The sequence below is a fragment of the Penicillium digitatum genome, chromosome 1 (assembly GCF_016767815.1).
Source record: "Penicillium digitatum chromosome 1, complete sequence".
NCBI classification, from domain to species: Eukaryota; Fungi; Ascomycota; class Eurotiomycetes; order Eurotiales; family Aspergillaceae; genus Penicillium; species Penicillium digitatum.
The window spans coordinates 5,894,788-5,918,599 of record NC_089384.1 but is presented as its reverse complement, the minus strand read 5'-3'; the positions used below and the strand labels follow the sequence as shown (position 1 = coordinate 5,918,599).

The 23,812-nt window shown below is 49.6% G+C and overlaps 10 protein-coding genes and 1 non-coding gene across 11 annotated transcripts; 4 read left to right on the top strand and 7 right to left on the bottom strand.

Moving 5' to 3' along the window:
• Window positions 1-724: 724 nt before the first annotated feature.
• On the top strand, window positions 725-2,981 carry Pdw03_4371 (putative mucin-7 precursor; the record flags this gene model as incomplete). The annotated part of the gene is made up of 3 exons (XM_014675737.2): window positions 725-811; window positions 946-1,006; window positions 1,069-2,981. 3 exons carry the CDS (start codon window positions 725-727, stop codon window positions 2,979-2,981), a joined length of 2,061 nt encoding a protein of 686 aa, XP_014531223.2.
• A 584-nt stretch (window positions 2,982-3,565) lies between these two features.
• On the bottom strand, window positions 3,566-5,180 carry Pdw03_4370 (putative RNA recognition motif-containing protein; the record flags this gene model as incomplete). Its single annotated transcript, XM_066100729.1, has 2 exons — window positions 3,566-5,072; window positions 5,143-5,180. The coding sequence occupies 2 exons, from the start codon at window positions 5,178-5,180 to the stop codon at window positions 3,566-3,568; spliced, it is 1,545 nt and encodes a 514-aa protein (XP_065956129.1).
• A 508-nt stretch (window positions 5,181-5,688) lies between these two features.
• Window positions 5,689-6,201, top strand: Pdw03_4369 (mitochondrial 37S ribosomal protein uS8m; the record flags this gene model as incomplete). Its single annotated transcript, XM_014675739.1, has 1 exon — window positions 5,689-6,201. The coding sequence occupies one exon, from the start codon at window positions 5,689-5,691 to the stop codon at window positions 6,199-6,201; it is 513 nt and encodes a 170-aa protein (XP_014531225.1).
• A 1,668-nt stretch (window positions 6,202-7,869) lies between these two features.
• On the top strand, window positions 7,870-9,101 carry Pdw03_4368 (C-3 sterol dehydrogenase, putative; the record flags this gene model as incomplete). Its single annotated transcript, XM_066100728.1, has 3 exons — window positions 7,870-8,346; window positions 8,429-8,977; window positions 9,036-9,101. The coding sequence occupies 3 exons, from the start codon at window positions 7,870-7,872 to the stop codon at window positions 9,099-9,101; spliced, it is 1,092 nt and encodes a 363-aa protein (XP_065956128.1).
• A 1,167-nt stretch (window positions 9,102-10,268) lies between these two features.
• Pdw03_4367 (3-beta hydroxysteroid dehydrogenase/isomerase) lies at window positions 10,269-11,538 on the top strand (the record flags this gene model as incomplete). The annotated part of the gene is made up of 3 exons (XM_014675742.2): window positions 10,269-10,390; window positions 10,468-10,530; window positions 10,623-11,538. The coding sequence occupies 3 exons, from the start codon at window positions 10,269-10,271 to the stop codon at window positions 11,536-11,538; spliced, it is 1,101 nt and encodes a 366-aa protein (XP_014531228.2).
• An 811-nt stretch (window positions 11,539-12,349) lies between these two features.
• Window positions 12,350-12,442, bottom strand: Pdw03_tRNA12. Its single transcript has one exon. It is a non-coding gene; the product is annotated as a tRNA-Val (tRNA).
• A 350-nt stretch (window positions 12,443-12,792) lies between these two features.
• Window positions 12,793-14,382, bottom strand: Pdw03_4366 (Major facilitator superfamily domain, general substrate transporter; the record flags this gene model as incomplete). The annotated part of the gene is made up of 4 exons (XM_066100727.1): window positions 12,793-13,412; window positions 13,511-13,857; window positions 13,916-14,196; window positions 14,251-14,382. 4 exons carry the CDS (start codon window positions 14,380-14,382, stop codon window positions 12,793-12,795), a joined length of 1,380 nt encoding a protein of 459 aa, XP_065956127.1.
• Window positions 14,383-15,054: 672 nt separating this feature from the next.
• Window positions 15,055-18,426, bottom strand: Pdw03_4365 (Recoverin; the record flags this gene model as incomplete). The annotated part of the gene is made up of 1 exon (XM_014675744.1): window positions 15,055-18,426. One exon carries the CDS (start codon window positions 18,424-18,426, stop codon window positions 15,055-15,057), a length of 3,372 nt encoding a protein of 1,123 aa, XP_014531230.1.
• Window positions 18,427-19,029: 603 nt separating this feature from the next.
• Window positions 19,030-19,347, bottom strand: Pdw03_4364 (Dehydrogenase, E1 component; the record flags this gene model as incomplete). The annotated part of the gene is made up of 1 exon (XM_014675746.2): window positions 19,030-19,347. The coding sequence occupies one exon, from the start codon at window positions 19,345-19,347 to the stop codon at window positions 19,030-19,032; it is 318 nt and encodes a 105-aa protein (XP_014531232.2).
• Window positions 19,348-20,157: 810 nt separating this feature from the next.
• Window positions 20,158-22,050, bottom strand: Pdw03_4363 (MFS multidrug transporter, putative; the record flags this gene model as incomplete). The annotated part of the gene is made up of 5 exons (XM_014675747.1): window positions 20,158-20,501; window positions 20,561-21,234; window positions 21,289-21,467; window positions 21,524-21,781; window positions 21,853-22,050. The coding sequence occupies 5 exons, from the start codon at window positions 22,048-22,050 to the stop codon at window positions 20,158-20,160; spliced, it is 1,653 nt and encodes a 550-aa protein (XP_014531233.1).
• Window positions 22,051-22,447: 397 nt separating this feature from the next.
• Pdw03_4362 (Methionine aminopeptidase) lies at window positions 22,448-23,763 on the bottom strand (the record flags this gene model as incomplete). The annotated part of the gene is made up of 4 exons (XM_014675748.1): window positions 22,448-23,092; window positions 23,144-23,460; window positions 23,515-23,542; window positions 23,629-23,763. 4 exons carry the CDS (start codon window positions 23,761-23,763, stop codon window positions 22,448-22,450), a joined length of 1,125 nt encoding a protein of 374 aa, XP_014531234.1.
• Between the last annotated feature and the right edge of the window lie 49 nt (window positions 23,764-23,812).

Here is a 23,812-nt window from a genome sequence, read left to right as displayed (position 1 = left end):
TGTCATTGTGGTGTGAGAGTTTTTGGCCGGACTTTACGTAGATAACCCTCGCACCTTGACTCGTCGTGTAAGGCATAGTGAGCAGCCATTACTCCGAGGTACACCGACCATTGTGAATCATAAGATCACATTAAGTCAAAGAGGCTACTCCATAGGAGAAGCCTCGTACGGGAGGGTCAGATACCGTCACATGTTCCCTTCGGGCGTACCCCGAAATCTCCCTTCATTGGCTGGAAGGTAGGGGGTACCTAGAAGTGGTTGCATACAAAATAACCTTGTATCAAGTCCCCTGGTAATTGGCCGTTTGTCTTGAACTAGAATCAATGTGATGTGCGGAGTACATGTCATGTACCATCAATCTCCCTAGGTATCAAAGTAAATTGTGAGACTTGAATTTCTTGGGTGATGCTATTATCACCTTCATATAAAATTCCCAAAACCATGATGTAAACCAGGTATTGTGATACATGTGGCTTCCAGTAATATCCAAGGTGCTAAAACCATGAAAGTCTTGCCAACAGGGCCCAAACTGGGGAAATTTCCAGTTCGGATTGATCTGTGCTGATGCTCTGCCTCAGGCATCCCGATGCCCCTTACTCGAGATCCACTTGTGTAGGTGTCCAGATCCCATGTTTCAAGACCTCACAGGGGGTTTCAGTACGGAGTACTCCATACAGTAAAATTAAACAAGACCCCTCATGGTTAGGTCACCTGTCACATAGAAATGAAAGCCCCTGAGACAGGGAGGTCTGTACGGAGCACAACGCAAGGCGTTAGCCTATTGGATACGCTAGCCACAACTAGCGCGTATGTATGTAATAGTTTCTGGAATCCTTCTTCACACCTTGTGTCTTCTTGTCTCAAACCAATTCTCTATCAGAATTTGACGCATTGAACCCGAACCCTCCTAGGAACATGCAGTGGGATCTGCCTGTATCCGATTAGTCGCCACAACAATCCCGTTTCGACCTGATTTCAGTAGCCACCCCTGCGCTCTACATACGGAGTACGCGTCTCCAACTTCTCCTCGGTCGCAGACACGCCCTTGTCCGACTGACGTACCCTCAGCTATAATGTCCGATAACAATCCCCATCACCCTGGGGTACGCAGCTTGTTGGCTAAGTTTGAGGGCCAGAGCCCCGTCGCCTCACCTCCGCCTCGTGGCCGATCCCCAACTGCGTCAGACTCGTCGGGAACAGTTCGGCGGCTGTCCAAGGTTCGAGCTAGCTTCATCAATGTGAACGGGGTTATTCAGTCGAATCCTGCTTCGCCTTTGAGGAAAACAAGTGGGCGCAGCGGTAGTCCGGGAATCTTTGGACCGAAAATCAACTCGGGGGATGCGGAGTCAGGACGGCAGGTTGTGATCTCCCCCACCCCACTCAGCCGCCTGGACCACACACAGCACGCGACTCTGGGGCAGACAATAGCTGAGGGTCGACCGGAGGAAGCTATTGGAACAAAGAGTGAACAGAATAATCCTGCCAAGGAGGAACCCACAGCGCGCACTGAGAATGAACTTCGGTCGTATAACACCTTACCAAAGCAGACAGATGAGTCTACGGCCACAGATTCCAAGTCGACAATCTCAGACGCTCCTTCGCAAAAGTCAGATTCGTCAGTTATTATCAAGAAGAAGTCTTCTTCCGTTGAATCTGCCCGTAATGCGGCGAGCAAAGCCGTGCCAACTACTGCAGCTTCAACTGATGCGAAGCCTGTTGCTCACAATTCAAGCTCCAAGCCCATGGCCCGCGAAGTGGTTAAGGAACGCGCCAACTCCCTATCCCAAAAACCAAGTCGTGTCTCACTGAATCCCAAGATAACAGCGCGGTCAACCCGCGGCCCGGCACTGGCACAAGGTACTTCAAAGCCACGTGCCGCAAGTGTATCTAGCAAATCAGGAATGAAATCCCCACCGAGACCTGTCCGTGTACCTGGCTCGGCAAATGCTTCAACCCACGCACCTGCTGCTAAGCTAGGAAGCACAGGTGGTCCGAGCACTCGCACTACTACCAGTGCATCAACCCTCACAAGAAAACCTTCAACCCTCAAAAGCGCAACTGGAGCTCAGCCGCGTGCCACTACTCCTACTACCAGCAGTCGCAGACAATCTTCTCGCCCTTCGCCGCCCGCTCAAGCAGCTCATGACATAAGCACCAAGCCGGTGAATGAGGGTTTCCTTGCGAGAATGATGCGTCCTACTGCTAGCTCAGCGAACAAGTCCCACCCCCAGGAAAAGACCGATATAACGCCTATCACCAGAACAAACTCTGTTTCCAAGGCCACTAGGTCGTCAATTGGGAGGGTGCCAGATCGTGGCCCCCACCAGGTAAAGTCGAAGGGCACTGCCCTTCGACCCCAGAGTCAGAAATCCCAGCCTCTGAGCAACGAACCTGCTCCACAGAAAGATGGCCATAGACCTTCCCAAAAGAAGGAGGAAAGTGTGAAAGAAAAAATGGTGGAGCACATCACAGCCAGTTCGATGGAGGCTGTAACAGTGGAACATCCCGAGGCTGCTGCCACACCAGTTGAGGAGCCTGGCCTGGAAATTGCCAATGCATCTGCTAAGCCAACTGAGAGGTCGGTAGAAGTGCCTGAGCCGATCGCCGAGGAGACAGTGGCTGAGAGCTACTCCGATTCGGTTCCAGTCGAAAATTCTACCGAGGTGTCAGCCGAGTCTATCGATTTCAAGGAAGTCCAGGCTTCAGCTGAGGCTGTGGTGGATGCTCATGTTAAGTCCCTGATTGAGCCAATCGCTGAAGATGCCGAGGAAGAGAAGGCTGCTGAGACTTCTACCGCAACCGAAGAGACAGTCCCAGAGCCCGCGGCAAACCCGGCAGCTGACGATCAAGTGGAGGTCGGTGAGACGCAAAAGACCTTGGTGCCTGAATCAGAGGTTCTTGAAAAAGAAGACGATGGGCCTGCAACTGAGGCTAACTTGAGCAATGTCGGCATCGATATTACCAATTTGGCACAGAACTAGACGCTCTACATCAGAACTGCACTGCGTTTATCTAAACTGGATTTCGCTGGCCCATCTCCGCTTCTGGCGAATTTTGGAACAACCTTTAAATCTCTCCGGTCATACTCTTCACTGTTGTCTTCTGTCTCACCAAGCGTGAGCCTCTTTTCATATATCATGGCTTACCCTCAACCTGTTCACCACACATTCTTCCGCGTCTCTTTTTTCCCTCTATGCCATCATTTTTCCCTCTATCAGTGTTTTGGGTTGTCTTGTTATTCTTTTTTTATCTCTTGCATACTCTATGCCCAATTCGTGGGCATGTTTTTCTTAGCGCTTAGGGGCATCGTCAAATTTAGCATCTTGGTTTATCAATGTACCAGAACTCAAAACTTTCACACTATCATTTTCTCAGTTCACGCATAGTAAGCACTTTATTTTCTCATCAAGTCGAGAAGCTGAACGATATCCTTATCCTAGCTTCTTTGGTACCTCTTAGCAGCTGGCCTGGTGATAGCAGGCACTAAAGGTGATGGTGACCAGCAGAGATCTCTAACAAAACAGAAAGATGCAGAATTTCAAACCCCCACCCAACAAAAAGAGGTTCAGAATCTCCTCTCAAGCTTCTTCAGGAACCTGTTCACACCACCCTCCAAGCGCTCTGCTGTGTCCTCCAATTTCCTCGGCCGCTGTCCGGGATTTTTCATGGCCTTCTGTGCATATTTCTGGTAGCGAGAGCTAGCCTCCATCTCAGTGGGTCTATACAGCTGGCTATGGATATCATATTCAGAACCAGCACGCTGGTGTTGCTGCTGCTGCTGCTGCTTCTGCGATCTGGTCTGGTCATACAGGTAGTTTGAGAACCCACCTACTGGTGCTGTCACCCCGGCCTGATACTGAGGTGGCGACTGGGCCGGGGGCTGGGAAGCCCCATAGACCTGCTGATCATATATATAGGCATTCGGATCCTGCGGCGGCGGAGCAAATGTCATTGGGCCTTGCCGGCTCGCGTTATACTGCGGACCCCCCTGTCCAGCGAGGAAGGACTGCGAATATGAAGGGGCAGGCCTTCCGGGGCTGTGGACCGAGGGTTGAGCAGTGGAAAAAGCGTTTGAATGTTGTAGTCCCGCACTAGGCGGAGGAGAGGCGAATACCGGTGGCGCTGCAACTGGAGGGCCTGCGTATTGCAATACCGGGGTTGAGGGGGGCGGGGATGCATATCCACCCACGACTCCTGCACCACCCATCATTTGGTGCGGGGGCGTATATGGAATGCCATTATCGGCTGCCACTGCGGCTTCGAGGCCTGTGCCGCTTATCCCGTCCTCTGGCGGTGGGGTCTTCTCGCGGTATTGGATTGGCTCTGGGGCAGCTGGGGCGGCTGGATTGTATGGGAGCGGGGTGAAGCTAGCTGGGTCGTTCTTTTCCTCAGCGGGAGTCGAACCAGCGCTACATAGTTGATCGACTGGAGGCCCGCTTGGAGGGGGCGGGGGGAAGCTGCTGATTTGTGGGGTCGCCTGTGGCACTGGTACCGCTGTGCTTGTGGGCTCAGATCTTGAGTTGCGTGTCTGACCATTCTGGTAGGCAGGATCAGAGACCGCAACTGTCTCAAGTTGCTGGACCACAGAGCTCATTGTATGCTGTAATTGCGGGACTGGCTCTCTGTCTGTCTCGACCTGGGCATTGGATAGAAGCCGGGTAACAGTGTCCAGAAAGTCGGTTACATCCTCTTGAGTCCAGAAGTAAATATCCAATGTGTGCAGGCGAGGGAAATCGCGGGGTTCCTTGGGATCATCGCGTGGGTCTCCGCTAGGTAGACGCCACTCACTTTGAGTATCATGTACATATTGATGTTGGGGTGATGCCATGTGTGCATCGACCGTTAAAGTACATAGTGTTGGGAACTGAGCCGAGTGCCGTATATGGACATTGCTCAAGCCGCCACAGAATGCATCCTGCTCTGGAGATCCAGGATTATTGGCAATTTCTATCCGTGCCTTGTTTTGAAAAACTTCATGATAAATATAAACATAGGAGCCCTTGTCAAAGCGGTGGTGATATGATAAAGGTCTTCCGGTTGGCTCGGTGAAGTAGTAGTGAATATCTGCAAAGCTATTCTGGCCGTTAGATATAATCCGAGAACTGCTTCATCTGAACCTGCGAGGAAGTCAGCTCAACTCACACAGTCACAAGGCGCTCTTCGCCCACTGATGGTGGCATGTCCGGCAAATCAAAGTACGGAATGCAAGTATACAACGATGGCAGCCAGAAGATTAAAAAAAAGGAAAAAGAGGAACTTACGTTTATTATTTAAAATTTTTGGATTGAGGGGTATTCAACATGTGAAACGCCAGCATCAACCGCCATGCAAGCTGGGCGCTTAAAAGATGTAGATGTGATGTGATAGGACAGTACTGGTACCTGGCCATCACACCTATCCGCAACGGGCGAGAAAGTACCGGGAACCTGGACCAGACCGCGACCCGGAAGTACAGTTTATCCGAAAATTTCCATCCTAGATCATCGCTTTGGTTGGCGCTACAACACCTCCTGCTGTGTCTTTGCTTCCCCCAGACAATTGCGGTCCATTGTGGTCATTCTCGGTACTCGCTTTCGTGTATTCGCGATCCTGAAATTTTTTTCTCTTCAAAAATCGATCAATTCTATCACTCTCTTCCTCTCCGAACGGCCGCCGGTAGAGCGTAATTGCTGCCGTCGCGAAATCAAGATGTCTCTCGTCAACCTTTCCGCTGTCTGTGCCCACCTGAACAATGCTACCAAGGCCCGTCTCGCCCTCACCTCTATCCCTAACAGCAACCTCCACCTGAAGCTCTCTCTCGCTCTCCAAAATTCCGGCTACATCTCCTCCGTGGCCCGCGGAGGTCCGACTCCTCCCCCAGCCCATGGCATCCTCGGTTACCCTGCAGTCAACGATGAAGCCGAAGGCATTGAGCCAATAACTCGCGACAATGTTGCATCAAGGCGGCTGTGGCTGGGCCTGAAGTACTGGCAGAACGAGTCGGTCCTGGGCAAGATCAAGATGGTCAGCAAGCCCACCCGACGGGTCAACATTGATGTAGAGGGACTGCGCCGGGTTGTGCGTGGTGAAGAATCCGGGTTTGTGGCTGGACTTCGCTCGCCGGGTGAGAGTCTCTACCTCTCCACAGACCAAGGGATTCTAGAAGCTCGGGAGTGTGTTGAGAAAAAGGTTGGTGGGCTGGTATTGTGCCGTGTACTATAAGTCTGCGATTCTTATCACGGCTTAACTCTGATCTGGGGGAGCTACCACCGGGGAGATTGTTTTCTCTTGCATTTACTTTGGAGTTTGTTGGTTAGTCGCAGCGCTTTCTCTTTTCGAGATGAGTTTTTTTGTGACTGTTGGGATAATACCTGTGTCAAGGATCTGTATATTAGATGTCTGCGTATCTCGCATTCTGTGCTCTGCTGGTGATTTTGCAGCTGTCCTCACTGTGACACAATGTATAGATTATGACTTGAAATATGTCCGTACTGCTCTTCCATGGATGTGCCTGCTACAATATCTAGTGACACCCGTGGGCTTCTTGGGCTGATTTTTTAGTTGTACTCAAACCTCGTGTACGATCCCCCAAGTGTTATGGGTATGGTGGAAGTGATCAAGTATTGCGATGGCCATAACTAAATTATCGTGGGCAAGTTCGAATAGTTAGCCGCTTATGCTTCATGTGCCCTTGAGGGTGTAAATTCAATAATCCGATTCATATAACTAAAAAACACATCTCAGAATACGCGCAAGTGTATTAATTAGATATATGATCCACCTCCGGAGCCACTTCTAATCTTTCTGTTTGGCCCCTCTGTCCTTCGGTTCATCGTTTACGCTCTTCCACTCTCTTCTTCTTCTTACATCACCTGATTTAATATACAAGATCATCTTATCAAATCGTGGACTATTTGTCCTCCTAACCTATCTAGTGATTTTCGGGCATAGACCTACCCACCATGACTGAACCTCAAAGCGTTAAACGTGCGCGAGCTAATACTGCCGGCGATGCCACCACCAGAGAAAACTTCCCAGAGCATTCAGCACCTTTATCGACAAAATGTCACCGACATCCTTATACAAGCAGCGTAAACTCATCCCGACGTTCTAGGCATGGTGGACGATGCCACTCGCATCATCCGGGAGAAGGAGTAAAATCGCATTATTCACTTCGACCATTATTCGCGTTCAGTCTGGAAATCAATCAACATTACTTATCGCTCAGTACGATGTCTCGTTTGAAGATGCCCAAGATGTCGTTGATACCATCAAATCGATCACGAAACAGTGTAGACCATTTGCAAACCCTCAGACACGCTTCAATGGGCTCTCTGTTCTACGCAAAATCGGCAAGACAATCCTTTTTTTCTTCCAACAATGCTCTGGGTCATGAGGTGCAAAAGCAGTTTCAATGGGATGCCTCTCTTGTGGAGGGGATGTTGGAAATTCTCGATTCCATGACGGATGATTCGAGTCCACAATCGTTATGGTCAAAGTTACAGGAATTGGAAGAGTTGGCCAATGGTCATTGCATTCGCCCTGGACTAGAGATAGTGTTGGGTCGACTGGATCCTGATGATCATGAGGATGAAGAAGAAGGAGATGAAGAATAATATGAGGACAATGAGAACGAGTTTAAAGAGTGACGGTGGTTTAAGCATCAAGAACAAGAACCAACTTCAAATCCGAATGAATTGATATGATTCACAGGTCATTTTAGTAGCATCGCTTCGGTGTCATTTCCAATATTATCTGAGATGTTTCGAGGTGGTGCAGTATTGTTTTCTGTCGTAAGTGTTGTGATGTCGCACAGTTTTGTCGACCCGATCCAACCTTCCTCCACATCAAACCCTCCCCCGTGTTGTTTACCCTCAATCAACTTCCACCATGACCGACACGGCAAAGAAAGTCCTCATATCTGGTGGCACTGGCTTTGTAGGCTCGGCCATAATGCGGGCTCTTGCAGAAAAACATCCAAACTTTGTCATCGCCGTCATCGACCAAAGTCCCCCACGACCCGAGCACGCCCTTCCAGAGAGAATTACATATATGCAAGTGAATATTAACTCAACTGAAACTTTGACCAAAGCATTTGAGGCCGTGAAGCCAAATATCGTTGTCCACACTGCTGGAATCGTCCCAGATCTGGCTGAACGGTTCGGTCGCCGACTTGAAAAGGAGGTATGGAAGATCAACTTTGAAGGCACACGAAATTTGCTTGATGTCTCCAAGCATAGTGGGGTTGAAGTCTTCATTTACACGAGCAGTTGCTGTGTGGTGATCGATGATACACGTACCGCCCATCCGAACATCAATGAAGAATGGCCCTTGGCATTCAAGTCAACCATTTATGGAGAGTCCAAGGTTAGAACTACCGACCCATATCAACATTATTCTCGGCATTGACAGCCAATAAGTTGCTAACGCGCTTTGATGTGGTACCTAGGCTGCGGCAGAAGCACTCGTTCTCAAAGCCTCAAGCAGCAAAATGGTGACATGTGCCCTCCGGCCATCGGTGCTCTGCGGACCAGGAGACTACCAGCTATTACCGTCTATTCACGCATGCATTGCCAAATTTGAAACCCCCTTTTTGATTGGAAATGGCTCCAATTTGTGGGATATCACTCACGTCGACAATGCCGCCGATGCTCACATCCTGGCTATAGAGAATTTGCTATCATCTCGCACCGCTGCAGGCGAGGCTTTTTTCATTCAGAACAACGAACCTATTGTCTTCCGTGATTTTTGCCTGGCAATCTGGGCTCATTTTGGGCATATACCGCCTTTTGAAATGCAAATCCCAAGGAGTCTGGCTTACTTCGCCGGGCTGGCATGTGAGATTGTCACCTGGCTGATGGGAACCACAACAACTTTGAGCCGTGGAAGTGTACAAGATGCATGTGCCATTCGATATGCTAGTGGCGAAAAGGCTCGGGAGATTCTGGGGTACAAGGCGCGCATAGGCATCGAAGAAGCCATCCGTTTGAGTTGCGAGGTAAGCAGAAATCACAAGCCAAATTTTTTTTTCCATTCTGCTCACCAAAGCAATCCAGGATTATGCTTCTCGTCTTGGAATCAAATTACCCATCCTCGATGCTGGAAGCCGGGAAAAGCAGTAGCATGTCACGTTGATGGAAAATCACGTAGAATTTCCGACTGCCTGGCAAATGATGAGACCATGAAAATGGTCTGAGGGGTTATTGTTTTTTGGGGCTTGAATTGCTCCTTAGCTTGAATGACTTCATCATATCTCCTATGACCGCTCAGAGTGTTCTTGATAACAATATCTCTAGGCAATCTCGATCGAAGAAGCATAGACATTGGGCTTCTTGTTGGGCTGCAAGGATAGATCGTATATCATCGAAACAGCTGAGCTCTCCACATTTGAAAAGTTTGATATCGGATTCACTCGTCGTTTCATCCGGATCTCCAGAAGAGAGACATGGCCCATGCGGCTTATTACATTGGGCCCCAAAAAAAGCTCGAGTGCCCAACACAAATTAACTGCGCGCGTCTCGGCAGTTGTATGTTACGCCTCCCTCAGCTCATCTTTACATTTCTTCCAGGACCTTTGATGGTGCAGATCACATCTTCTATCTGCACATTTGGGTCTCCATAGGTCAACAATGTCCGAAATCAGAATCCTGGTCCTTGCGTTTTCTACCCAACAAGCTTTGCTGCCCGAGACTTTGCCCCAATGCAATTATCGACTCAAGATGAGGGTGGGACGACACACCAAGGATTATGGTGCTTTTCCTTTAATTCGTGAAGATTGGGGCTTTAGATATAATGTTTGCCATGCGGATTCATGCCATGCACCCACAGAAGCGTCTCACGGCGCCTCGGCTGCCAACGAGCTTTGCACACCGGTCTTGTTCTTGATCGAGATCTTCGAATCAAACGGCACGGACGGTTCATATTCTGTTACGCAATTGGCTTTCTTTGAGTTAACAATGCCCAGGCAACACAGGCCTCATCCCCATAAATTTTGTACCCACAAACGCCACTGGCGTTCCTCTAGCGCGGCTCTGAATCCAGTTACCAGGCTATTGCATAAATATGGGTTGGTTCTGATCCCCTTTGTCAGGCATACTCGCCAATTTTTTTTCGGCCCGGAGAGAGTGGCTTTCCAAAGACGACTATAATACCTACCCTTTTCTCGGTGTTCGTGAATTCATTCTCTCAACAACGCACCCAATATAAATGTGCTTTTCCTCCCGGCTCTTCTAGATCTGGTTTTCGGTTGTGATATTAGGCTGTGATAATCATCCGGCCATATTCTCTTCATGCTTCCTGTCCTTCCTCATCCATTGGCGGGTGGATCGGTCTATCCGTTCTCTTTGCCAGCAAGTCTCGGTTCTTGTGCAAGCGCTATCAACTCTAGAATTGATCATCGGTCTCGCCATAGGTTAGCAGAATCAGCATCGCCATTCCTATAAGTGCGTGCCCAAACTCTTGGAATCCGAAACTCATGCTTTGTCGCAGCACCATGGCTCAGCACTCTATGTATGGAACCCCAACAACCCCTCCAGTGGTCTATCATCAAAGGTATTACTTGGTCATTGTTCACTTCATTGCAAATTTCTCCCAAGCCATCATCGACAGAAATCGGTTTCGTTCCTTTTGCTAAGTGGTCAAAGGTCACCATCTACTCCCCACGTATATGGCTACAGAGACGATCGCCAATTACCTTTCGGTCCCATGGATTCTAACCATCAGACCCATTACCACGGAGGTGCAGTTTCTCGGGATGGCCCCAGACACGTAATGCCTCCACCCACGGGACATCTATCATATCCTCCAGCCGGACAGGCCCACCCACAAACCAGGACTCATGAATGGAGCAATCTAAGCCACATGCCTCGAGAATCTTTAAGGCGGGACCTTGGAACTATGACTCCCCCGGAGAACCCAGAATATTTCATGGAAAGAAACAGCCAGCGAGCTACCGAAAGAACCAGAGGAAGCCCACACTATCATTCCCAGAGACGGACATCCAACCGGGATGAATTTGATGGCCCGCATCAACTCCTGGAGCCCCCTTCTCCCCAGGCTGTCGCGGCCCAGGAAAAAGAGCTTCCCCAGCTCCCTACTAACCTCAATGCCGGCGAGCAAGACAGTATCCTCCACAAGGTCAACGACCGTCTGTCCCAGTGTGCCTATGACTTCATCGCAAAGTACCAGTTCCGTGTTCCTATCGAGCAGGACAAGAGACCCGTCAAGGTCCCCTCGGACCGCGAGTGGACTGAATGGGTATACCTCTTGAAACGTCTGGCTACTACACGCCGCATCCCGGCTCATCTCTTGTACAACCGCCAAATTAAACAGCTTATCACTGTCCTGGAAAACTCTTTGGAGATGCGCCATGCGGCCAAGCACCAGTCTCGGCCAGTCAAGGATGACCGCAATGTGTTGCAGCTCATTTCTGCGGGGACGCAGGTTGCAAAGATCCTGAGGGATGCTAGCGCCATGCAGTTTCTCGATCGTCTTTATGCTGATACCGAGAAATTGATTCTGGAGCGACGCGGCCGTCGTGTAAGATTTGCAGATCCTTGAATTCACTGGATGCCGAGTAGCCGTCTTTTAAACTCCCCGCTTGAATGTCACTGTGCTGTTTCTGTTGTCGTCCCTGGGGGCTCTTTTAGATTGTACTGTCTTTCCTGGTTTTCTCTTCTTCTGTTTTCATGTCCCTTCGGAATACCCTTTTGTCATTTTTGAACTACTTTGGAGGAAAGTTATCCTTGGTGCCTTGGTTTTTTCCAAACAGAACAAAAGCCTAGGCCGCTACCCAGCCTAGATGAAGGGATTGGACACCAAATCCCTCGGGCTGGCAGGAAAATAACCGTCCAGCTCTCGCCGCATGCCACCATATGTGCATCCCCCCCCCCCCCCTCCTGGGATGTGTGTCGGCTAGCGGTACGAGAGAAGTCAGGACTTGGGTGGTGGTTTTGTTGTTTTCTCGGTTTGATTTCCATTTTTTCTTCTGGCGTTTGGGTTGGTTGTATTGATATGTTTACAGTGCTTCATACTTTTTTCCCCTTCCATACGACCATGTCATGATTTCGGGTTGTTTCTGGGTTATTGTCCCGGTTTTCGTGTTGTATGCAGTATGAGATTATGCCTTTGATTTATTGCCATGTCTGTAATTTGACTTGGATGGTCCACGTCTGTTTTTTTTTTTTTCCTCTGCTGATGTTCCATACTTTCCAGGCTTGGGTTGCATTGTTCCTCGGATGTCCCCAAGTATAGTGGCATGGTTCTACTGGCCTACTACGAACGAGTCACATCAATTGACTTGAGCTGTTTTAGAGAGAGCCAAAAAAAAAACAGTGGGGCTATAAGAAACAGTCAAAAGGATCCAAAAAAATAGTTTCCCTGGGAATCGAACCCAGAACCTTTCCGGAACAGAATGCTAGTCGCATTTGTTAACGGAAAATCATAACCGCTAGACCAGGAAACTGCTCAGCCACTTGGGCTAATTGATGGAAAGGTGTTGCCACTTTAGGCTCTATTAATGAAGAACTTCACAATCACAACATCTATACGCCCTATCTCGACTATCTCGACTACGAATTGATATTCACCGCGAAAGTTGAAGTGAGTGGGTGGTTTGGTCTAGTATTAGTAACCGAGAAGTGGATCCATGTGAGGAGTTTGCGGCAACGACCACTACGTTTTTAGCAGGGCCAATTCAGCTCCATCTATATATTCTCGACATGCCCACGGGGTTGGTCGTATTTGAAGGAAGAACTACCTGGATCATATCTTTACCAATCCTCCCACATGATGACAACAGACTATATCTAAGATCTAGCCCTTCCCATCTGAGTTGATGACCACCACTCTCCGTGCCTCCAAGCTACTACTGTCTAATTGTTCCTGTTCCACCCCGGGCGTCTCAGCTACGTTCCAGTTGCCAAATACCGCGAGAAATGTGAATGGGATCGTAGCACCCCATAATGCAAAGCCCAGCGCCATCTGATTCAAGTTAGCCCAGTGTGTTGCACCGACTGCATAGGCAATCGTGCTGCCAATAGACTCCCACGATCTCAAAATGCCGGTTGTTCTGGCGATATCGCCATCTCCCTGCGCCCCCTTGATCTCGGCCATCAACCAATATATGTATGTCTGCAGCCCCTCATAGAAAAATCGGAAGAAAATATAGACGGTGAAAGCCGAGTTGAAGAAGGGACCATCACCCAAGTCGAAGGCGGGTGGTTCAGCCATGCGGGAGAGTTTCGTCTCGACGGTGGCATTCCAGGTCCAAGACCCTGTGACAAAGAGAACGACGACGATGTACACAATTTGAGATCGGGCTCTTCGAGACAAAAACTTCAGATCTAGGAACAGGCCCGTCGTTATGTTGGCGGCGGCGCCGACCACGGCTGTCAGGAAAGATGCAAGGGCTCTGGAGCGGACGGTGAAATAACCTAAGTCTCCCCGTTAGCGACATTTGCCGTTCTTTTCCTTTCGTCTCTTTTCCTTTTTTTTTTTTTTTCATAATCGACAAAGAATGGAGATGTCATACTGGTCAAGTAGTTTCCCTGGTAAGTTGCACCAAACTGACCCGCGAGGAAGACCGGGATGAGGAGCAGCATATACTTATTGCGAAGTTGCTTCCAGATCGCACGAGCCTCGACAGAGAGACTTGTTATTTTCATATAAGGGATCTTGGTGCCATTGCTTCTGATAACATCCTGCGGCTGTGACAACAGCAACGCAAATGGAGCTCCGAGGGACGAAATGGCAACAAGCCCTAGGTACGTTGTGTAGGTGACCTTGCCAACATGCGCAGCGTTGACATTGAGAGCGAGAGATATCGCACCGCCAACAAGCGGTCCCATCTGCCGGATACTCATCCAGATTGCAACATAGCTAAACGTAAAGGTCAACTCAATAACAACAAGTCGATGGGTTGGTTGCTTCAACTTACCGACCTCTTTTCTCCTCTTCCGGATATCCAACTGCAATAGCAGCCTCACTAGCCCATAGAAGAGACGCTCCAATTCCACAAAGAGCAGCTCCAAGCAAGAGGAACCACTCGTTGCCATACCGATTGTTGCAGTACAGACCAGCCGCGTAGGGAGTGTAAAATGCGGCACCGATGCACAAGGTCCATTTGGCAGTGATCTTATTCGTGATGCCACCGGCAAGGAAACAGCCCACCGACATGAGTCCATACGTCAAGGCATTGGCCGCATTGTTCAGGTACGGCTGCACAGGACATTAGTGGTAGTTGCGCACGTCTCCAACACTCAGATGACTTACCTTAGCATTGCCCCCAGCTCCAAGATTATTGAGAGCGGTCCAGATACCAGGTTCACAGAAGGCGACCAATCCGACAATGATAATCTGGAATAGACATGACCGGTAGAGCCGGGCCAGAAGTTCGAAAGCCATACCTGGGGATGGCAGGTTGCTACATGGATCATAGCACCAGAGAGAGCTGCTAGTAGTACTACATGGCGATGGGTGCCCCGGTCGCATCAACTTGAACGAAGTAACATATCACGTCAGGACCCATAATGATCGCGACTCCTTGGTTTTATCTTTCGCCCGAGAAGCTCACGGCAGCTGAGGGGAGATCTGGTGTTAGCCTGTATGCTGGAGACAGTCGAAGAACCCCGAGTTATAATCAACATCGATAAGGGGAATCTTGGAAGGCAATCACCAAGATCCCAGTGATCACAATGGTGCAAAGTGAGCCATTGGTCTCCAAAAGCACGTAATACGAGTGGCGTGCCTCTAGGGTCGGGCCACGAAAGTCTTGTACACGAGGGATTTTCGGTGATCATAGTATCTCGGAGAAAGGAGGTGCTGTAAACTCACATTAATAGGACTAGTTTGTGGGTTTTATATACAGGGTTAGGAAAGATGTTTAGCCTACGGAGGAAAGCCGAGCTCTAATTTCCTAGTCCGTTGGAATCAGAAAATCAGACGCTTAAGGATTTTTTTTTTGTAGTTAATGCAGTTAATCACGTTGTCATTGTGCTAAAAAATCTAGATCAACCCCCTAGCATCGCTAAAATCACAATATTGTACACCTAATTTAACCTAGCAGCATTTCCGGAATCAAAAGCTAGCCATCTCAATCCAACTGGCCACAAATGCCAGTCGGCGCCCCCGATCAGCAGCCATACGACGTGAGAATTCTTCAAAGTTGAGTCTCGCACCGTTGCCACGCTCCTTGTTCTCACGTTCGACCTGGTCCAAATAGACCCACCGGGCTAGAGTCCGGGGTGAAGGTCGGCGTGGGGCAGGAGCTTCATGAGGCTGGTCATAAACGCGGTGAGGGGGTGGAAGTGGTTGCATAGGAGAGGGAGGAAGCTTGGGGGCTGTGGCTTCGGCTTCTGGAGAGGAGTGGGGAGAAAATGGGGCGGGGAGGGAGGTGGTTCCGGGCTGGAGTCGGAACTGAGGAGGGAGATCAGGGGTTGTGCTTGTAGTGGGTGATTCTTCGGGGTCGAAGTCTATGTCATCGATCACTTCTGGGGCCACCATGGATGGATCGTCAGGACGATGCTGTGGAAGGGTTATGTCGTAGTAAAGGGTTTCATTTTCAACAATCGGACTGGATGGCTCCGCACCATGTGCTTGAGAGGTAGCGACCTCATGGTCGTAATCAGACGAAGTGGCAGACGATGTGTCGGATTCGTCAAAGGGCCGCGCTCTCCCAAATCCAGTTTCTTCTCCGGGATTGGCGAGATGAGTTGGTCGCACGTCGTCATCATCCTCGTATTCATCTTCATCGCCATCACCATCTGAGGCGGTGGGGCCCAGCAACGACGGAGCTAATGCTGGTCCGGTACTGACAGACGCCAGGACTGGGCTCTGAATTCCGTAACCAGCGCGCTGTAATAGATCATCAAGTGGTCGGTCATTGATAGTCTCCTCGAGTTCCTCCTCAGCTGGAATGATCTCAGTTGCAGTGCGTTTTGAGGGGTCCTCTTTTCCTGCGAGTTCAATCTCCCGAGCCCAGACCTTGCGTTCAGCTCGCGTACGATGGACCTCCATCAAGAGGTCCTCTTTTGGCTTGAACAGAATATCTAGAAGCTCGTTAAATCCCTGTTGTGTGACTTGATACAAGATTTCTTTCCCGACGTCTTTCTCAATCTCTGGGATTTCAAAGCCACCCCATCGCTCGCCAACAGGGAAACTCCGCGACGAGGTTGATTGGTTAGATCGAATGTCGTACTCTGCGTCATTGAGATCATCCTGAAATCGCACCTTGGACGAGGACCGCGAACGGAAAGAGGGTGGGCGCGATTCGGATTCATCTGGGTCTTCATCGCTGGAGTCATCGATAGCTGGATCCCGTTCATATCCCTCAGGGACAGTGGCGCCATCTTCTTCGTCTGTATAGAAAGCCCGACGCCTCCAACGCTCGTCGATTCCACGTTGACGAGCGTCAAACACACGTCTCTGGTCATCTTCGCGCATTCTGTGACCAACAGCATCCGCGACACGAGCCCGATCAATTGGATCCGTGATTTCTCGAGCGGGAATATAGGACCCAAGTGCTTCGATGATATCTTCTTCGAGGATGTGTTCAGCTGGCCAAGTGCCACTGGCCACGGACGAACTAGATTGGTCTGACCCACTAGTCTCGCTAGCACCATCTTCGCCTTCTTCATCATTGTCATTTGGGCGACCCTCTATGGCATCCGACGGGCGAGGAGCAGTCTCGGTGGGTGCTAATCGTAGTGTGGATGGAAATAATGGTCTCATCCGACTGAACTGTGATCTGACGGCAGCATCACCCACGACCAAATGTCGATCACCAGTATCGTCTCCGTCCTGTCGCAAGATTCCTTCATTGTCGACGATTTCCATGTCTCCCTCAGGATTCATGCGCTTGCCTTCGCCTGTACGAGAACGTTCACCTGAAGGGATGCTGCCAGGGAATGCAGAGCTGATAGGCTGGCTACCGAGAACCACGTCACGGGCTCCACCCTCTAAGAAGTCATCTTCCATGCCAGCAACCATGTCCCTTGTAAGCTCCCGGCTCAGCGCATAGTATGCCCTGAAAACTCGAAGGAAGTCCTTGCGTTCGACGAAGCCATCCCCATCAATGTCGTAGCCCCGGAATACACGTCGCAGCCGTTCATCATTGCTATTATTGTTGAGACTGGCCAAGCCTTGAAGAAATTCTTCAAATCCGATAAGATTGTCGCCATTGGTGTCATAAAATGCGAACATTCGGTCGTAAATGAGACTCGGAGGCGGTGGCCGGATAGAAGTATTAGGCACAAAGCATCGGTCGAAGGTTTTGCGATCGATCGCCATATGCAACTTGTTCGGGTCGTCCGCCCACTCATAATTGGCCAAACAGCGGAACTGATCCCAAAGTGCATCAAGCTCAGTGTTTTCGAAATTGCAGTCTTTCATCAGACGTTTCGCAAGAGGGCGGGGGAGACTGCGTGGGAGCATTGAAGGCTTTCCAGGATACCACACAGGCTGAGATTGACGAGGGCTTCCTAGGAATGGGGCTGGAATCCGCACTTTGTAAAACAAATGTGTCTTGATGTGGACCTGCATTGCCTCGCACGTCTCACACAAATCGTAGTCAATGCAATTGGCACATCGGTATCTGATACCCTGAATCGGCATGGCACCGCAGCTGTTGCAAGTAACTCCGCGGTGGATATAGCCGTCTCTCCGCGCCTGATCTTCAGCAATGTGGTAGAGTAGATTGAGCAGGTTTTGGCCTTCCCTATTAGAAGGATCATTGTTTCCGTCACGCCATGAGAAGACACTTTGGTCATCCACCACCGTCTCACCTCCGTCAAGATTTTGTGGGGGCGCAGACACATCTGGGAAGGTAGAGGTTGAGAGAGTGACACGTTCACCATTCTGTCGTCGCCGACGCAACTCCTCCCCGTAATTCGCATCTCCGTTGAACCGGATGAGAGCCCTTTCGATACCAGCTCGGGAGATACCTCGGTGTTGAAGTTGCTCTGTCAAGTATGTTCGTTCTCGGGTGTTTTCGGGAAGGATGTGCGCAGATGGGAAATCGAGGGCAAGGAAGGATTCCAGAAACGTATCTTCCATCATCTCACGCATGCGCTCTGCATGGGCAGGCGGGACCCCAACCTCTTCCATCAGCTGGTCGCGTGTTGCGAGGAGGGAGGGAAGAAGACCGCTCTCCACGCGACGCCCGTCCTCCGTCTCAATGCGAAATGTCCCATATACCCCGTTCTGACGCTCTAGTTGTTCAAGGTGGGTGATGGCTCGATAGGACGGAGTATCAGTAATCTCAGGTTCTTCAGCTTCGGTTGGTCTCGTGCGGCGCACAGCATTTCGACGTCGAAGTGAAGTTGATGATGGCTGCGAAAGAACATTATTGTGTACGTAGATAATCGCATAAGCAGCAGCAATACCAGTAAAGAGATAGAGGATAGGTCGATATCGTGCAAGCGAGACTGGCCCTGAGCGCGAGTCAGACATGGCGGAGATTTGGCCCAAGTTGAGCTAGCGGAGGCGCAAAAACGTCAGGAACAGAAAGTGTGGCGCATTCTGATCACAGCTGGACAAGCAGATCAAGTCAGACCCGCAGAGTGGCAATCTAGATACTCAATTGGAATGGAAATGACAGTCAATTTGAGAAAGGTATTTCCAAGATTGAAACGTCCACCGGTTGATGGATGACGTAATCTTATAAGCAAATCAGGCCGCTAACTAGTCAAGGCCCCAACATTCGTTAGGGACCACAATGAGGCCAAGCCTTCATCACGTTGTCTGGAACGTGACTAACTACGGATGAAGCTGACTTGAAAATCAAATTAAGAATTGTCCGAACTGGGCCTCCCAGACCCATTTTGCAATCTCTTCAAGTTCTTCCCTTTCAACCGTCAAATCAAATTCTCTAGGGGGGTTCTGGTGGTCGTAGGAACAGGGATTCAAAGGCAATAGTTGGTGGATCCCCAGAGACTCTGACTTCATCACTGGCATTGCTTTCCCGTATCTCGATTTGCTGAGTCCTTTGTGTTTGACCATTTACATGGTCCCATTTACATGGTCCCACTCGTACTTCTCGATAGTGATACTTGGCTAGGTTCTGCTTGCCTTGATGGCGATTGCAATGTTGGCGTTGCCCCTACTGGGGTCGAGCCATAACTCGATATCACGCTGCAACCTTGCTCTAGTTTGCGAGATGGCGATTTCCGCAACCACCGTAGGCCACCTGTTAGTGCCACGAGGGACTCGTCTGGGGCCCAACCCCCAGTCTGGCTGTTTCGACGTGCCATTAACATCGATGTTGACTTCGGTGTAGGAAAAAGTTGCCCTGTCAAGCCCCATCTGTGTAAGAGCACTATCAATGGCTTTATCAAAAGCCTGAACCACGTCGTGATGTTCTGGGGTGACCATTTTGATGATCAAAGTAATTGGTTTCTGGGTTGAAAGTACAACGGGTACCACGGATCCCAGGGATTGGCATCGCGTCGGGATTGAGAAAATCGGTTTGGAAGGTGCGGGCATCGATAAAAAAAAGACGATAAACTCGCAGAGGTCCATCGAGAGGCGAAGACGTTCGCGCTCAACGCTCAGGATTTGAGCAAAGCGTTCCTTCCCTTGATATTGATACCGTCTAATAGACCGAGGTAGACCCTCCGAGTCGTAGTCACATCCATTTTGGTTGAAGTGGGAAATTCTTGACTACTTGAATTAATTGGTACTTACCAGTCAAGAGATATAAGGATTATCATAGAAGACCAAGTCATCAACGTTGTTTTCCCAAGTTCTGGCATCTTTGGAACGGCCGCTGTCTCTTTTTGGCTTCGTAAGCTGCACTTGAGTTGTAGTTCCTTAGTCACATCATAGTTACCTATATGATGTGCAAGACAATAGAATTTTTGCAAAAGCCAGATGAGAAAGCTGTGATATCTTCCAACTCTTGCAGCATACTATGCTTACCCCTTTTAGCTGATTCGTGTCCTGGAATCTATATTCCTTTCATGATTGAGTTTTGGAATAGATGCAAAATCTTTATTTATGTCCAGTGTGTCTTCTTTGGTGTATGTTAAGTAAACGTTGTATGCGATGAATATAAACAGTCTTCAAGCCAACCTCAATGCTAGATAGATCATCTGTCATAGCAATTTCTACTAAAGTGCGTCGCTTTTCAACGAATGCAAATCTGCATCTTTTTTTTTTAAAGTCTAGAGCTTCATCTGTAAATCAGCGGTTGAGTTTGCTTTCCCGGATGAAATAGCTGCTCAACAAAGCAAAGAACACCACACAAACCAAAAACGCGAATCCCTTGTTGGTGGACCAGCCATATGAGTCTCGGACAATCCTGGCGGTTGCTGGGTCGAGGGTTTTGATGAAATCCAGACTTTCTCGCACTCCTTCAACAATCTGATCGATGTTCTTACTGTCCCGTAGCCCCGATTGCAATCGATTCCGTAAGACTTGCTGAACGACAGTTGATGATAGAGAGAGACCAATCACGGATCCCAATGAGCGGAACAGATATGAGCATGCTGTGACGACCGCCTGATCTTCATGAGGAGCATTCGATACTAGCGGAGTGGTCAGCATACATCGAAGGTTTGTAGAGTAATACCAGACCAAAACCTACTCAAACCGATTAAGGTTGTAGTGACACCAATGCCATTGCCGAAAGCTGACATTACCATTCCGCAGATCATCGGAACTATGCTAGTCATCACACCACCGGAGAACAGGTAAATACAGAGCACACCAGTTGTCAGGAAAGCATATGCAGCAACTGTCAGCCAGTAATACTTGCCACTCCATTTCATCAACAAGCCTGCAAACACGGATCCAAAGACACCAGATAGAATGGACGGCAATAAGCGCAGCCCTGCAGTCGTGGCAGAGACACCATCTACTGCTTGGAAGTATAGAGGAATATAAAACAGGGCGGCAATCCATCCCCCAAAGCTGAAGAAGTTGCAGCTGTAGCAAGCAAAGAAGGTTCGGTTGAAGATGATATGACCAGGCGCAAAAGGTTCGGCTGCGAGGTAGATCTCCACTAGGATAAAGACTACAAACAAGACAGCGGAGACACCTAGCGAGGCAATTGTCAGGGGTAATTTCCATGAAACATTGCTACCACGATCAAGACCAATTAGGAAACCAAGAACGGCGCCAACCAGGACTACGGCGCCAAGGAAATCGATGCGCCGTAGCTTGGTCTTCCAGTGGGCGCTCTCACGAGCGGGCAGCTCGAGTAGGAACGATACAGCAATGAATGCAATAATGCAGAGAGGAAATTGCGTTAAGAATGCCCTAGAAAAAAACGTCAGATGGCGTAAGGACATGTGGGTCTTGCATCATTCATACCAGCGCCAGCCAATGTAATCGGAGAGAATTCCACCCAAGGGTGCACCGGTACCGGCACCTGTGGCATATATGATATTGATGATGCCTTGCCACAGACCTCGATCACGAAGAGGAACAAGATCACTCATCAAAATGCTGACGACAGTGGTCATACCACCACCACCAATGCCTTGGAAGACCTATTCGAAAAAGTCAGCATTGCACAATTTAGGCTTGAGATCATATGCAAACATACACGAGCAGCAATCAATTCATTGATGTTCCGAGCCAGACCGCAGCCCAAGCATCCAATACCAAAAATTGCATATGCAAAGAGTAGACAAGGCTTTCGACCAAAGATATCGCTCAGCTTGCCGTATAAAGGCTGGAAAGAGGTTAACGTGAGGAAGTAAGAAGTAGCAATCCAGCTGGTAAGGTTGAGAGCTTGGAGATCGCTACCAATCTGACCATAACTGGCCATGATAATTGTCTGATCTGCCGCTGACAAAAAGATCTATACATCCCGTCAGTTACAACTCTGATTTTAGATGACGGGATTGATGGGCATCGAGAGAGTATCCATACTCCAAGCGAGACGGCAGGCACAATGTATTTAAGCTGCTTCTGCGCATCATAGAACGGCTCTTTGCCTCGCTCCTCTGTCTGGACTGGATCCCCTAATTCCACATGGTGATCGGCAATCGTGCCGTTGGATACAATGCCGTTGGCCGACGCGGATCCCAGCAATGGGGAATTCTCGGTAGGGGACGTCTCTGGAGCCATTGTCGAAAATCTATAGTCACTCAAAGTCAAACTGACTTGATTGAAAGCCTACAGGGAAAGAAACAAAAGAGGAAAGCGAAAGCATCTAAAGCCCACAAACTCTCCACGTGAAGATAAGAGGCCCCTCAACCCGGGGCGCCCGGGGCCCGACTTATCCGGTTCACCCAATCAAATGTCCCCCATTCTTCGGGCTTATGCCGCCAGACCTTCGATCTGCAACGACATCGGCAAACACTTGTTTGGGCTACGGCCCTATGCTGTGCTAGTTTGATACATCACTCCAGTTGTCTCCAATTATAGAACTATGCTGATAGGCGTTGAACGGTCGTAAATCCAGTTGCTAAATAGGTATCTAAATAGATGCAAATATTTCCAATCAACTTCTGATTCCCCAAGTTTATGCCGTCGAAGGCATAGGAACTGGCCCACCAGGTGAGTCAGCCAGACGGGCAGTCAGCACCTCGACACCATCCTCAGTCACGAGAAGGGTATGCTCGAACTGGGCCGACAAAGATCCGTCTTGGGTGGTGCTGGTCCAGTCGTCGGGCCAAGTGCGGTCACGGTGAGTACCAATGTTGATCATGGGCTCAATCGTGAAGCACATACCAGGCTTGGCAGTGCCCACAGCCTTGTTCTTAGCGTAATGAGGAATGTTGGGCGCACAGTGGAACAGCTGGTTGATACCGTGGCCGCAGTAGCTTTTAACGACACTGCAGTTACGGCTCTTGGCGAGCTTCTCAATGACAGTGCCAGGGTCGCGGAACAGCATGCCAGGCTTGACGAGGTCAATTGACTGATCTAAGCATTCACGTGCGGTTTCCACCACTCGGACGGCGTCGGGGTTCGCAAGTGCCTTGTCTCCAACATAGTAGGTCTCGTTGATATCGCCGTGGAATCCATTGTGATACAGAGTGACATCGATGTTGACAATGTCTCCGTCCTGCAAGGGCCGTTGATCGGGAATACCGTGGCAGATGGTCTCGTTGACCGAGGTACATACGGACTTGGGGAAGTTCATGTAGTTCAGCGGTGAGGGGTAGGACTAAGAGATATGTCAGTATGGTATTGCGCACTAGACGGTAACTCCTCGCACATCACGCTCGATACAAGCCTTGTGGACAACCTCGTCGAGGTAGTCCGTTGTGATGCCAGGCTTCAATTCACGTGCAGCAGCATCCAAAACCTCACGAGCCAATCGGCAAACCTTGCGCATACCCTCTTGCTCCTTCTTATTCAAGATGGTGATGTTATGACGACCGATAAGCTTTTGCTCGGAGCGGGGAATACCATCGCGGGCATAGTCCGGGTGTGGGATCGCCTTGGGAACCGTTCGTTTGGCGGACAGCGGATATACTGGCCTCAAAGAACCGCTGTAAGGGAAGGATGGGTAGGGATTGAAGGTCCCGGTGGCTGGATCTGGTTCAGAAACTACCTTCGGAGGGAAAAGATTGGTGAGGATATTACTCTTTTTGTGAATGCTCTTATGTTCGCTCTGGAGCAGATGGTCAGCCCTTGGTCCTCCGTATTAAAGGGTGCCTATATTGCGCATATTACAGTCACACCAGAGTGCCTACATACCCAGCTTCGTTTGAAACAGTCCTGCGAACAGAAAAAACTGTCCGTGCCGCTCTTGAGACATGTCGGACATTGTAGGGTGCCTGCGTCGTTAGGGCAGTCAACACCCCGGCATTTGCGATTGGCAACTTCAGCCATATTGGAAGATCAGAAGCGAAAAGAATACAAAAATTGAGGGAACCTGTAG